This window comes from Priapulus caudatus, unplaced genomic scaffold (genome assembly GCF_000485595.1).
Source record: "Priapulus caudatus unplaced genomic scaffold, Priapulus_caudatus-5.0.1 Scaffold17, whole genome shotgun sequence".
NCBI classification, from domain to species: domain Eukaryota; kingdom Metazoa; phylum Priapulida; class Priapulimorpha; order Priapulimorphida; family Priapulidae; genus Priapulus; species Priapulus caudatus.
Window position 1 is genome coordinate 152427 of NW_014577078.1, and position 16147 is coordinate 168573.

The 16147-nt window shown below is 38.6% G+C and overlaps 1 protein-coding gene across 1 annotated transcript in view; it reads right to left on the minus strand.

Moving 5' to 3' along the window:
• Positions 1–968: 968 nt before the first annotated feature.
• LOC106810901 (PDZ domain-containing protein GIPC3-like) overlaps positions 969–16147 on the minus strand; it is a 19692-nt gene continuing 4513 nt past the window's right edge. The window contains exons 2-6 of the mRNA XM_014814375.1: positions 11649–12018; positions 6893–7002; positions 6288–6369; positions 5992–6120; positions 969–4573 (exon numbers count right to left, since the gene is read on the minus strand). Of these exons, the coding sequence (XP_014669861.1) occupies positions 4518–4573; positions 5992–6120; positions 6288–6369; positions 6893–7002; positions 11649–12018 (747 nt within the window). The 3' untranslated portion in view covers positions 969–4517. The remainder of the gene's footprint in view (positions 4574–5991; positions 6121–6287; positions 6370–6892; positions 7003–11648; positions 12019–16147) is intronic.

Consider the following 16147-nt stretch of genomic DNA (forward strand, 5'->3'; position numbering starts at 1 on the left):
ATATAATAATGAATTATAACATCGAAGTTGGATATATAATACGGCCAAGATAGTATGAAAGTGTAATTCATACGATTCGATCTGAAATTTCTGTAATTATTGGAATATATGACCGATTTAAACAGTAACAGCACCAATATTTTATAAATATTTATTTTAGCAGCACAACATATATTAAATCACACTATCTGTAGTTAGATGACAGAGAAACGAAATAAAATGGTCACATAAAATGGTCAGAAACCATATTTCCAGCCATTTGAAATTCGAAGGGTACTTCTCTTTGAGACACAAATATGCGTATATGGCAGGGGAGAAAGCGGTGCATTTAAACTAAAACAACTGCACGTGTTAAATGGAATTACACAAATGCGGATTCCCCACCACCTGCCAGGAATGCAAACTCATTGACTTAGCACGTGGCTGTGAGACACCACAAAAGAGATGTCTAAATAAAAAAGTCATGGTAAATAAACACGAAATGTATTTACTACCAGTCGTGTTGCTTTACTTCCCTTCGCCTATTATTCCCGATAACTTCCTGTAAATGCCGTTCCTATGCTCCTCTGCAACACGAGTACACAGCACGCACGCCGCTGTGCACAAACAACATTAATAAAGAGCTGTTTGTTTGTTGTTGTTATGTTTGTTCTTGTCGTGAAATACTCTTTATTCTTGTTGTTTGTGCACAGCGGCGTGCGTGCGGTGTTCTCATGTGTTGTAGAGGAGCTTATCTTATTTATATGACCAGATTATGGTGAATATAAGATAAAGGTTGAAAACAGTGCTTAGCAGTAACTATATATAACATACAATTTCATATTATTAGGTCAGCAAGTTTATCCTATGCATTACCATGAAAAATCGGCCATTGCTGTAAAATAAACTATGTAGTGTCAAAACCCAAAATCATCACAAATAGGCTAGTAAGGGTTACTAACACGCACAGAATCACAACAACACTCACCTACATAATAGCATAATGCACAGGTTTATTTAATCACTATGGACACTAGTTGTTCCAGTCTCATGATGAGGTATATTACATCGGACAATCTCGTAACACTAATAAATGTTATGTAATTACCAAAACGTTACATCAAAATATATCTGGAGATTAACAAGACTTCATGTAGCAGATATGGTAATATGACATCAGCTGTGGTGGTTGCATCCGCAGATCCAAGGGTCAAGAAGCCATCCACCTTTCGTGACTATATGTCAATGTTCTCAAGTGTGGCAAACACTTTCCCCAGTTGAAATAGTCACGAATTAATACGAATATAGATTAAAAGGGGTAACACACACACACTTTGGACGGACTTGCCCTCACACAATTCTTAGATCTGCCTATCACGTGGGTAGACATATACAAACAAAACAATATATCTATGCAGCTGCAAAACTTCATTGTATATATATCCTGTTAAACCCATCCTTTGTCAAATAGTTAGACATAAAAACCGCATCTGCTCAGCTGTTAGACCATGCACCTGCTCTAAACTTCAAACTGTTTGCTGACGTTAAGATAAGCTGCCCTTCATTTTCATTTTCCTCTCCTTTTCTGTATTCTCTGTAGGCCATTGTACAAGGTCAGCCAAGCCATACGCAACCGAGATATTTACAATTACTAGAAATGTTCATAACATAAACTGTATTCAGCCACAACTCACACCACAAAAACACTTATACAAGTGCTATTCATTATCATGACCACCAAATCTTAAGTGGGGTTCTGTCACTAGACACTCGTATAAATTTTACGATATAATTTCGACATATACATATTCGCAACATATTACATGGAATGTTACTATGTGGTCTGATATGGAAACAAAATAATTGACAGTTAAAGACGGTCACAACAGAGATATTTACATTTACACGACACTGACATTCTTACAGTGCATAACAACAAAGGCACTGAAATACATCATCATAAGTGGAATGTGAAAGATGTACACTCATATGAATTTGTTTCTCACAACCCACCCTTCATACGAAACTCAAATCGCTGCAATCAATTTGCAAACACCTAAAGCTCACACGTATGCCATATAGTCTTCGACATCATTCTAGACATTATAGACGGATTTTATGAATCGAAATCAACCTAGAAATGTCATATACCAACACAATTCATAAACTTGTACTGCACAAACGCACAATACGCGTACGCAACAACAGGTCTTACTCTATGTCTACATATTCCTACCCTATATAGAACCGTATAAACCTCATTAATATCAACAGTAAAAAGCAAGAGACCAACAGAATCCACACGCACGCGCACGCACGGACGCACGCACGCACGCACACACATACATGTGAATGCCACTATTACGTTTAATGTGGCATTTCAAAATATTGGAAAATTGTCACTAGGAGCCAGTCTAGGACATATATAGTTTTGGTCGACGATGCCTACAACATCTGACAAGTGAGCACTACCAGTCTAACTAGATAATAAGGCTGAAGCAGCAATTCTTGACTGCAACTGTTAGACAGGCTTGTAGGTTTGTACATGGGATGAATTTAGTGATGGGCGGATGCTTACTAAGAACAAAATTCTCCCACCTAAATATGCTATCTCTAATTTGCTGAGAGGCTGGCTTTTACTGTAAACGTGGCACCCGCAAGTGAATTTTTAAATATCTTTTTAGAACACTGGTCAAGACATCATAGCAGTGACATGGAACGTAACCGAAGCACATGCTTACATGACACAGTGCATTAACCAACCTTCTACACGTTTACTTTTGGGTTTTGAATTTCGGTAAAAAGAGTAAGAATATAAGCTTTATACATACTAATTGAAGGGCAGACTCCCACAGAAAAATTAAACCAGTGCCATTGCGCCATTCACCATTGTGTCATCGAAACCATGTTGTACATTGGTGCACAGATTCGGCAACCTACGATCTTGCAAATTCATTCTACACACTGCTGACATCCCGCAGCACCGCTTGAAACTACCGAAATGCCACCATTGCCAAAACCAATGACAAACTAGTATTGAAACCTAACACACACACTGCACCTTAATTTTAACACAATAAAATCATGTATTTATTCTAAAATGTTTATATGTAGCAGCAAAATACAAAGTGTCATTTTTCAACAACTTCCGTCGAACTTAAACATATTGGCTATTCACAACAACTGTTTTGGTACATAAAAAAATCAATCGTGAGGGGGGACACAAAGAAAGGTTAAGATGGTACTGCCAAGGTGATCAATGAGCTTGCACTAACTGGTCATGTAACATTAAAACAACGATGTCTATTGGAAGTGTGCTGCCATAGAATAGAGGAAATGGTGATCGATGTCGAAAACTCGATAAATAATTGCATGCAGTCACAACCTTAGTTTTCTGACAGACTAATGAAATAACCAGCCCCAATAACATCAGCCGAGCTGGATAAGTTTGGTAAGGCCAAAACAAAATATAGGTGTGGTTACCGTTTCCCGACCGACCCTATTTATTCCCAGCGACCCTAAACATTTTATTGTCAATTTTCTTTAAAGTAAAAAAAAATATTAAAAAATTAAAATTGTTTTGGCCTAATTAACGAATATTTTAGCTTGTGTGGTGTTGTTAAACCAACAATTAGCATTATAATTACAATTAACAAATAGGAATCTAAGACTTTTTAGGAATATAGTAGTCATTTAAATAATAAAAAATTGCAATGATCATGATTTAAATTTAAGTTTAAGCAGCCAGATATAATATATCTTAACTATTACAACTTCTTGGTCTAAAATTTGCCTCCACAAACAGTCAAAGCACAACATAGGCATACATCGTTTGCATGAAAAATTATTAGAAATGTTGTTATTTACAATGAATAACCTAGATTTGAAAAAACACATTAATTACTTATGATATCAAACAGGAACAACTAGTATGCAACAGAAATCAACCACAAATTAACTTTAAAAAATTCAGAATGCTTGATCGTGCTGTCATTTAATTAATGTGAAAAAGTGGTACACACACCGAAATGAGGTACGTCTTTGCCTAATAAACGCCTCCAAGTGAAATACAGGCAGGTTCCATTTCGCGACAGGGTTAGGTTCCAGTAAAACAGGGTTGTAAAATGAAGTCGTAAAACAAGACCAAATTATAATGCAATTAAATGCTATCATTCCACCCACAATGAACCACGAAAAACAAAAGAAGCGCATATTGCGTGTTTGGACTCAAAGGCATTGCTGCGATGTGTTATCGAGTTGCGACTTTCTTGTTATTTACAATTTTTTAGGTAACTTTGAAAAGGTCATTACTGTACCTACCTGTATAAGAAAATAGCCATGACCACTTTGCAGCACGTTTTTACTTATGTTAACACCTGAAAAATATTGCAAATTGCATCCTGCTAAAATAACATGTCAATTAATTTGATTAGTTATAGAATGCTTACAATCACAACCCCCACCCCAATTGATTTAAAAAATATATTTTTGCTGATTTTTCACCAGTAGCAGTCATTAGCACCTGGGCCAATGTATAGTTAGAAATTCGCTGAACCTCCTTGGTCTGGAATTAAGCGTCCTGATTTTACATCACCTGAAATTGAAGAATGAATGGAAATTCATTATATTTAATAAAGCATATGCGCTCTGATAAATTCATGCAAATATGGAAACAATTTTTCTCAATCATGTATACATAATCAGACTAACCACAATATAACGACAAATTTTGGCCACAAGTGCAACAGTTTCTTTCCCATATGTAGCACCATTTTTACTGCCCAGGGCATTTTCTTTACTATAGTTTGTGCCAGATATGGTTGTTGTTGCAATGGTAACATGTAACAAGTCAAATGGCGATTGACAAATGGCAAACCATCAAGTGGAGGTTTAGGATAACATTGCCACAAAGAATGAAGCAGCACTGGAATTTTGCAGCAATCATGAAGACAATAAGCAGTCCCATTTAGGATCGCACTGCTCGTGGAATAAGGAAGGCCCTAGAAAAGGTTCCGTAAAATTTTCTGTTTCTCACATGCTGGCCAGCCGGCCGCAGCTGAAGGGAATCCTATTAACATGGTCACAAGATACAGAACAAAATGAATGATACATGATAGTTCAGGCGAGAGGCACGTACATGCCACAAACACCAAAAGATGACTCTTCAATATAACACTTATACACCATACATAGGCTACAAACAATCATTACACGTAGCCACAACACATTCATTGTCAGACAAAGAAACGTGAAGTGGCCGATTTTTAGCTGACCTGAGACATCACTTAGAACATGCTAATGCGATGCCACATACAATTGCATTCCATCTCTTCACCCTACCTTCTCACTGTAAAGCGTCAACTTGAGCCACAAATCTGAATGGCTTGACGTATGATATGACTTATATTATATGATGATGCTTGGCTTGACGTTGATATTCGGAACGTAGGGGGATAACTCAAAAGACCGGGAGGTCAAATGTGGTGCCAAGGTTCGACAGTCAAGAGGTGAAAAGAGAGGGAAAATACACCTTCCTAGCCTAACGAATAGGACCAGCATTGAGGAAGCAGAAAATTGCAGAATAAATGTAAATGCTTTAAACTATGCTCTAGATATTTGGTACAGAGTCATGGTGGGCCAAACAACAGATCTGTAACCTTTTTTAAAACAGGGTCTGACAGACTGAGTGGAATTTTTCCAGTGGTGACCTACCATTTTAAGGACTACTGAATGATCACGGAATGTACTTTGCACTGGCATGCATAGTGTATCAGGTGTTAAAAACATGAATTTTTTGGCATTAAAGAATGACGGAAATGCATTTGTTAGTGTGGTCCCCATACCCATGAGGAAGTAAAAAGCTACCATTGCACAGTTAAATTCCAAATGCTAAACTTAGTTGAACACAGTTTAGCTAATAATCATTTACATGAGATGCATCAGATACCTATGCCTGTACTTATCTATTTATATATGCACATACTTATCCATCTACTCGTTTTCCACACTTACCTATCACACCCCACAGATCAAAAATGAAGTCATCTGTGAAGCCGAATGCTGCAAGGTCACTTTCGTCAACAGCGAAGGCAAAGTCATGGGTGTTCTCCTTGTTTATCCCAAGCTCCCAGATGGTTTGTGCTAAAATACAGAATAATAAATAAAATTGTAGAAAAATTCTGATATTTGGCCCTCAGTCAAACTAACTAATTATCTGTGCATGTATCAAGTAATCAACTCAGTTTTCTATTTTACTAAAGCTACTGGAATAGTCCAAGGTTGCCCCAATAGTCAGGTCCACTAAATACCTAATTCAATGTCGTTGATGCCCATGAATGACTCTAGTAGGCTGTTTATCTTCTCAATTGCCATGACAACCAGTTCATCAGGCTGAAGAGGGAAAAGAAACATGAATTACTTTTTTATCACAAAGGAACATTAGCTAATCCACAGAGAACAACTGTACGTACATGTATTTTAGGCTGCACATGTACAATGACAACCGGCCAGACATAGCCAGAAGTGCTAATGTTTCTGCAAGGATTAAACTTTACAGAAGGTTTCAGGGTTACATGCTTGGTGCATATATGTTGCACTTAGGCTTACTGCTGAAAGATTTAAAATCTCGTGAACAACACAACGCCCTCATCGTGGATTCAGGCTCATTGCTGATCTAAAATAATATTGCCAAACTATATTGACAAAATGCAATAGTCACAAGACTAGACAATTAAACACATTTGGCACTAAACATTTTGAAATCATAACGGTTATTCTTAATTTTACCTATTTATAGGCTGTAATGCACGTGGCATATACCTACACACATTCCCATGGCCGCATTTCAATATCTATCTAACCACGTGCTTCATTACATATCATGCATGATAAGACACACGGCTGCAATACTCACTGCCTGTTCTACTTTTGCTGGGCCATTACTGCGCAGACGCAGCGTCTCCTTTCCTGTGCCAAGCTTTCCACTCTTAGACTTTCCAGGATTTGATCTGGGGCCAATTTCAGCTGTAATTGTCAATGCATGATACATGAAATGGTGCTGGAGCTGAGCGGGGTCTCATCGTAGGGGTTTGCAGAGTGGCATTTTCCATTGACGATTTTATGTCATGTGACGTTGTGACTTGAACAAGATAGTAGTCATAAACGTGTGAATATAGTTCTACCCACCTACTATTTAACATAAGATATAACAAAGAATTTCATGATAAAACCATTTAAAATCCAAAAGTACAAGACATTTCCAGGGACATAGCAAACTCATTTTGCCTGGGGGATGGGCGGCAAAGCAATGCATGGTTTGTAATCTGTCATTCTGTAAATTCAAATTTCAATCTGCTTGCCATCCATATTTTACGATAGTTTAGCAGTTATATACAATACATATAATACAATAATGCTGCTACAGCGATATAATAATGCCTCCAGGGGATGATTAGCCGAGAGTCGTATAAAGAGCATATATATATAATATATATCAACAAGTCAGGTGCCAGAAACATTCAGCAACAGAGCGAACATCACACGTTTCAGTCTACCGACCAGGCCCGCGCCGGGCGCGCGCTAAATCGCAGCGTACAGCCACAAAATGTTGAACCGGGCTAAGTTAGCACTGGTTGACTGCGCATGCTCAGTTTAGCTTGTTACATCACTCAGTAGACAGCTAAGTACTTTTATCTGACCCAAATAAGGCTATGCACATGTGTATTGCAAAATTTAGCTAGTGCCAGTCCCCGGATTGCATACACACACAGTTTAGCGTGGTCTAACTTAGTCCGGGCTAACTTACGACGCTTCAAAGCGGGCCTGGCCCACCGCTATTTGCAGGGATAACTTAGTCTGGACTAGGGGGTATTTAGCCCAGGATAGCATGTACATATTGCAAAAATTGATATAGGATATCGGATATAGGATATAGGATATTTGATATAGGATCAAATTTGCAGTCTGTTTAGGGGGTTAGTAAAAGCAGTCTGCATTCAAAAAATGTATAGTCCCTTTCCCACTAAGGCCTAAAAAAATGATGTGTTTCCGAGAACTTGACCCTACCTAGCAAATAGGGGCCGACCATTTTTTTTCTCAATTTTCGAAAAAAAAATTTTATCAAAAAAATAAAAAATAAAAATAAATTATCAATTCTCAAAAATAAATTATCAATCAAAAAATAAATCATAAACTCCTAGAATATGGTACTTACCTCACCTCTGAACACTTGACATTTTCGGATTTTTCCATTTAAAAAAAATAAAAAATCCCTACCTACCCTACCTAATTTTTTAAAGACCGTTCTCGGAAACACATCATTTATTTTTTTAGGCCTAACCATTCCATGTTTAATAGATGATCTTCAGTGTGATACATCTTCAGTTCACCGCTGTTGTCTTCGTCCTATGTAGTATATCAGGCCACAATTAAAAAAATCTTTGTTTGCCCTCACCCGACCCAGGCTGAAAAGTTTGGGTAAGTAGGCTTCTTCTTCTTCTTTTTGAGGGGGGTCTTTTTACAAATTCAGCATGGTGTCTAGTGTCTACATGCTCGGGTGTGCTTGTGTGGAGATACCTTTTATGTTGAATGTTTGTTTTGCTTGGTACATATAATGTATTGCCTACAGATTTATATAACGTAGTGATACAATTTGTAAAACAAGTGCCGCGGAGCGACAGCGCTCATCTAACGTCTACTGCGGTGACTCTGTGGTGGAGTGGTGGGATTCTTAGTAAACCCTGTTAGTCCAAATGTGTTCACATACACGCCTAAACAGTGGAATGCACAGGGATGGTATCAGGAACCTTCTCAAAGGAATGTTCGTTGGGATCGTTATGAAAGTTGCCACGAGATGGCGCCGTAAGTTTAAGTGTCTTCAGATTAAAGATGGAAGCTCTCATCGTACGTAGTAGCAACAACTATTTGCAAGACAGAATAGGTAAGCACTCATCCATTTACCTACGCAAGCCTACAGGCTGCAAATTGCAATATAGAGCTGCCACCTGTAACCATTAACGCAGGCAAAAACTACACAGTACTATCACCAACACATGCACTGGCAGTAGCCACTGGCAGTGGCATACGTTACATGTAACATACTGACAGTACAGAATGCCATAGAAATTATACGATTTAAGGAACATTAAACCTTCTTTAACCAAATTTAGCGTTTTGAAATTTCACTGTGACATTGTAGCCTCATACATCCAGGATGTATAAGATTCTACTAGCAAACCCGGCAGTCAAATTCTTTTTAACAGACAGTCAACAATCCATGTTTAACCCTCCTCTTGAGGGTCAAAAGGTTTATCTGACACTTACTCTTCGCATGTCAGCAGAAAGTAGATTTCATGGTCCTTTCAATAATGCCATAAAAATGCTAGTCCCGCTGAAACAAAAAAGTTTTTCAATCGCTCCGTCAGACCATGTCCTCATAAAATGTCTAAAATCTGCCCTGTGCCCATTGACCTTTGACCTGTGACCTCCAATTTCGGCACAGTGATGGCATTTCCTACCATGATGCTATACACCAACTATCACGAGCCTAGGTCGAGCCGTTTAGATTTGTGCCGCAATTCTGCATTTCCTCCCTATACCTTAAGTTAAGGAGTGAATGTTCCACCTTCTTTTACACCTCTTGACCTTTGACCTTTGACCCCCAGCTTCGACATCCCAACTCGTTTTGACGATCCCCCCCCAATGTGCCGAATATCGTGACCGTACGTCGAGCGGTTAAGATTTGTGCCCAACTGTTGACAGACGGACGGACGGACGGACGATCATGCGATTCTACAAGCTGCATCTGACTATGTCAGATGAGCTAAAAAAGAAATGGAAAGGATCAATAACAAATTTTGAGTCGACCCCATTTTGGCGGGTCGGTCAGGTGAGGGCAAACAAACAATATTTTTATTATGGCCTCACCGCTCTTATTTACCTTTGCAAGCAGTTCAAATTGATATAGCTGAATATTTCACGATAAGCTTATATTGATAAGCTATGATATCACACTCACTTTTCATGTTTTAAACAAGCACACTGTATGCTGTATAAATACAGCGTGGTGGCATATAAAGGTGTGCAGGGTTCATTCGGGGGGGGGGGGGGTTGTTGTGCTTTCATGTGATCTCACACGAATCACTTCAACTTTCAAGCAGGAAATTTTCAAGGGAGACGGATGGCAGCCATATCGTTAGGACAACGCGGTAAAATTTGTTTTCTTGTTTTAAAAATCAGCGAAATCAAGAAGGTTTGCTTCCCTGCATTTTCACGAAGATATCCTACCTTATCCGTTAAGAGAAAATAGAGCCATCATTAGTGAACACACTACCTGTTGTATTGACAATGACATGACGTTTTCAACCGCACGCGTGACACACGAGATCGCCTAGCTGCCGTGGCCTGACAACACTAATGTGATGTCACACGCGAGTAATCACGTGACATCATTCCTACAGCATTTCATATATCGGAATGCAGAAATATAAAATACGTTGACCCATCTAGCAACATTATTAAGTGCTCATTCTGAGACATTTTTTTGACATACTCGAACAATATAAATATATATCTATAATGGGCAATTCCACGGTTAGTAACGTTACATTTTTAAGGTTATAGATCCTTCTGGCCAGTAAAATGAAAATGTATACATGTGTGTTCAATCTCAGTAATAATACCAACAATAGTTACAATACTTCTAGTCTAGACATTCTACATATTACGTGAAATAAAAACCATTTAGGCTTTCCTTTGAGTTCAGGTGGGAACTTTAATTCTGGTTAGTAATGTTACGGAGAATGGACATAGAAAAGCTGACTTGTGTTTTAGCATAGAATATTTAATGAGTAGTCTATTTATTTTTAAGCAACACAAAAAAAACCTGGTTAGTAACGTTACGGTTAGTACGTTACAGTTTGTCCGTCATATAGGTATAAATGATAATGTGAAGTATTTTATACATATATACTCGTCAGGGAAATATCAGTATAATTACTGTGCTGCATGATATAATCAGGAGTGAATAATAATAGATTAATAATCTATATGTATATAAATAATCTAATTATCTAAATAATTAAATAATTTAAATTATCAAATTAATTTATAATTATCTAAATAATATAATAATCTATTATTATTCACTCCTGATATAATCATAATAATCCAACTTATGTTCATTTCGGTAGCAGTACCATTTATAAGGTTTCAGATAATTGTATGAATATCATAACATACCAAACTTAATATATGTAATTATGCCTTCAGTTAATAGGTAAAACAAAGCAAAAGGTACAAGTTTCACTAATTTCTAAAACACTACAAAGATGTAATCTTGAACATCATTTAACTGGGTATAAGACTAATTTAGCAATGCATCTGTCCCATTGTGTCAGAACTAAAAAAAAGAATAACTATCTAGATACAAATATATGACTATGCACATTGAGCTGTATTTAGATAATCTCAGTTTAGATATATATATATGATATTCAAGTTTGACCGGGTTAATATTATAGCTAAACATGTTGAATAGATGGCACAATTGGCAAAACTATCTAGAATGAATGTGACACAAATAATAATTTTAGGCTGCATTTCCACGAAATCCATCAATGAATCTAATAAATATATGCATTTACCAGAATTTCACTACTATTTATACTTACTAAACCCAGCTTTGCGTGGTTCCACGAGTCGTAACGTAAACGTTGAGAATTTCGGTATTTCCTTTAACATTCTTGCCACTTCGAAATGACGTGCACCAATCAGAGACTTATCATTTATCTTCTCAATGTGATCACCAACACAAACATGAGTAATGGCATCCATTGTGCTTCCTTCTTTGATGCGCTTGATAAAAGCATACCCAGCTCCATTATCTGTGATAGTCAGTCCTAATGCCTCGTCGGTTTTCGTGATTTCAATTTCCTTCGCCTGGCCTTTTCGATGGACAAATATAAAATCATCGAGTCCGATTTGACCACCCAGCAACCTTGACATATCTATCTTGTGAGTGTTTAATGTGCAGTAGAGTATCTGCAATGATAAAAACAAAACATTCATAGAGATTCTCTGAAACCATTGCACTCTATAGAGCATAAACACACGGACGCACGCACACACTCACGCACACGTCCACTCACTCACACATGCACAAACCCGCACATGATCCTCCTTAACTCCATAAACACAATCACCAGTTTAGCCTAACCCTATCCTACGTGATTTACTTCTTAAAAATTGCATCCCACCCCCACCGCCTTCTACGAACTTGTTCGGCCTACGGCCCTGCGGACCTGTTTGTTTGGGACGAATCGGTCTGATCAGGGAGCCGTTGTCAGAAACATTGTAAAGTTATTGCTAAGACAGCCCTTACAGCTAATATTAATGTTACAAGAATAGCGTTGACAGAAACACATCACAGCTGTTAGAAAAGGATAACAGGAAGTTCGTAAATTGATGTCACAAGGCTGCTGATTGGATGAGAATCGATCACAAAATTCAAGTTCATATACATTTATTGTACATCACAGTAATTTATACATATTATGATGGTTAACAATATATATAAACAAACTAGAAATGGCAGTTGTCGCCAACTACATGTATCCCCTGCGATCTAGTATGAATGAAATGTCTCCGTAAGGACGTACAAGGTAGGTAAAGTAAAATAAGTCACAAAGACAAAGGTTTGTTACACAACTCATCTGCCTCAGAGCATTTTAACATTTTTTCGCACAAATCCGCTATGTTGATTAGGGTTAAACTAAACGTCGGAGAGTTTATCTTCAAGTTCAGAATAAAGGTCAAAGACAGGTGCCAATGCACACTCTCTCACGCGCAAGTCTCAGACGTGCAAGTCTTAAGTATACCAAGTCAGGTTGCGCTAGGTGAATTAGAGGCCGAGTTATAGAACGGAAGGGAAATATGATCAATTTAAAGGTTTAGGTCAAAAGGTCGCAGTCACCTGGTTTTGGTACGCGACACACCTTCTCCCCAAGATGTGTAAGTATACCAAGTTTTCTCGCGCTAGGTCAATTAGGAGCAAAGTTATAGAGCAGAAGGGAAATATGATCAAAGTCAAATAAAGGTCGCAGTGACTTGGTTTTAGTACGCGACACACCTTTTCCCCAAGATGTGTAAGTATACCAAGTTTGGTCGCGCTAGGTCGATTAGGGGCCCGAGTTATAGAGCGGAAGGAAAATATAATCAAGGTCAAGGTCAAATAAAGGTCGCAGTGACCTGGTTTTGGTACGCGACACACCTTCTCCCCAAGATATGTAAGTATACCAAGTTTGGTCATGCTAGGTCAATTACGGGCCGAGTTATAGAGCGGAAGAGAAATATGATCAAGGTCAAGGTCAAGGTCAAATACAGGTCGCATTGACCTGGTTTTGGTACGCGACACACCTTTTCCCCAAGCTGTGTAAGTATACTAAGTTTGGTCGTGCTAGGTCAATTAAGGGTCGAGTTATAGAGCGGAAGTGTCTGCGGCGGCTGGACAGACATGAAACCATACCATGAAACCAAGTAGTAGACTTCGCCGCAGGGGATACAATAATATCAGATGAAAAAAACGACATGCTAAGCGGCTCGTGAATTTATTCTGCACAGCAAGTCAGCAACACAAGAAGCGCGCGTCATTGAGTCCATCAAAATATTCAAAACGAGAGAACAAACACCACTTGTCAGGGCTAGATACTAACCATTTTAGTTCATTAGTCCACAGGACTAGTAAAAGAAATAAACGTGTCAATGACACTGTAGCTCACCACAAAAAATGACCCAATGAGTGAGTGAGAAGAAGTCAGTTTTAACTGAGCAACCATCGACGTACATTATAGAAACGAAGAGTATATATGGGAGAACTCCCATTATATACACTTGATAATTATGTGTAATTTTTTTATGTGAAAATAATAAATAATATTATATATATATAAATTATAAATAATTTATAAACCAAAATAAATCACAATTTGTGACGGTAGATGGCGCTATACCAGCTTTGATGTTTCTTAGCATAAATCATTATATCATAATAATAATAATAATATAATAATAATAGTATAAATCATAATATGTTCATAACAGGAATTTTGCATTAAAGATATTGTCAATGAAATCTTGTAAAACGAACCAGACGAGTGTGACACCACAGACTGTTTGTGTCTATATAATATGCTATATAATTGCCAAACCCTACCTAATTTGCATAATTTATTTTTAAATATCAAAACCCCTAGCTCTTATTCAGTCACATACCAAAAATGAGCAAAATCCGTTGAACCTGAACTGACTAATATCAATTCCCATTTTTGCCAAAAAATTGCCGTGGCGGGAAAGTACGTCGACTGGCCAAATTGTTGACGGACGTATGACGGACCACGACCCATGGCAATTTAGCTCAGCTAGATGATGTCAAGGTGAGCTAAAAATGTACTAGTCCTTCCAAGATTCTACTAGTCCTGCCGAAGGACTCTTACTAGGCGCAGAGCGACGGGCATTGTGATTTGCCAGGAGGTAGGTGGGGTAGGAGGGTGGAGCCCCCCTTCTGCTAGGGGGTACAGGGGGTCTCCCCCAGGGTACAAGGGGTGTACCCCAGAAAGGTTTTGTAAAAGACATTCAATTGTATAAAATATACGTAACTTTAATATAGATCATAAGATTAAAATTAAAATTTAATTTAATTTTAATTCGAAAATAAAATTTCCGCCTCCTTTGATGAGGAATCTGTGGATCCGTCACTTATCACAGCAAGGAATTTGGCCTCATTTATAGCTCCAAACTGTTCCCGGCGCCTTGCATCAGCTATCGCTGTAATGAACCTTTGGCAGGCCTTGTCGGTGAGGTAGGTGCTGCCGACATCTAACGGTAACCCCTTGGCGTTGTCAAGCTGGCACAGCTTGACATAATCGGTATAGGGCCTGCCGTTTTTTCCAATAGCATGTGCATTTCTAATTAGGATATTTAGTTTTGCTATTGTGGCCTTGTTCATTAAAATTAGTGTTTTTGCCCCCACTGACACTGTTTGGTGAACAGGCATGGTCCTTGCATTTCTTTTTGCTATGATCTTTCTGTGCCCCTCGGAAGCATCATGCGCTTTAACAGTTTCCAAACGATAATTTGTAGTGCCGGTGAAAATACTACCACTACCAGACATACAGCCTGCACCATAGGTATACCCTTGCCCTTGGCCGGTTCATACTCTACTACTCTAGCCACGGGTATGACGATTTCCACGCTGGCTGGAATGTACGCATCCTTTTGGTCTTATCATAGACCACGCTGGCCATCTAATTTCTCCTCCTGCGACTTACGTTTGGGAGGTGGAGGACGAGCTCCGTACAAATACTTTCACATAACAACCTTGATGTTAGTATTGGATAAGGATGTACCTACTACTACAGGGTTTCTTATACATAAGAGGCACAGTGGCGCACCGCCGTTGTCAAATTTAACATCGCCGTTGTGAAAATGTTCCTGTATTTACTGATAAGTATATCCTGGCTGTATCTATATATACCTATAAGTATATCAATACATCCTGTATTTGAATCCATCATGTGCATTTTTTTCCCAAACTGGCCATTACCTCCTTTGTCTAATTTTCCCTCAGAAGAAACCCTGTACTATGCTTCACTACTTGTATCCCTACTATAGATAACTATTTGTATCGACAGCTTCAAGTAAAACGCGTCTATTAAACAGCAGGCTTCTCCCTACGTTGCGCAAACCGGGTGCGCCCGCCCCGTTTGGGAAAACTCCCCCCACCGTTTCAATCGTTGCGCCCCGTTTAAATTACCTCCGCCCCGATTAAATTCCACCACAATAAAAGTTTGACAGCGTGGGAATCGATCGTCAAGAATTCCCATTCGACCAGGCACCCGGACGCGTGTATTTTTACGGTACAACTAATGAGTAAACGTACTACACTACGCATGCACTGCAGACCACACACAGGTCAAAACAGTCACCCTGTCCCAAACCCTAACACAAACTGTACCGACTCGGCTGTCTTATATATATACAAGTACCTAAAATACCGTCTATGGTGTAGGACGTTTACTCATTAGTGGTACCGTAAAAATACACGCGTCCAGGGGCCTGGTCGAATGGGAATTCTTGACGATCGATTCCAACGCTGTCAAACTTTTATTGTGGT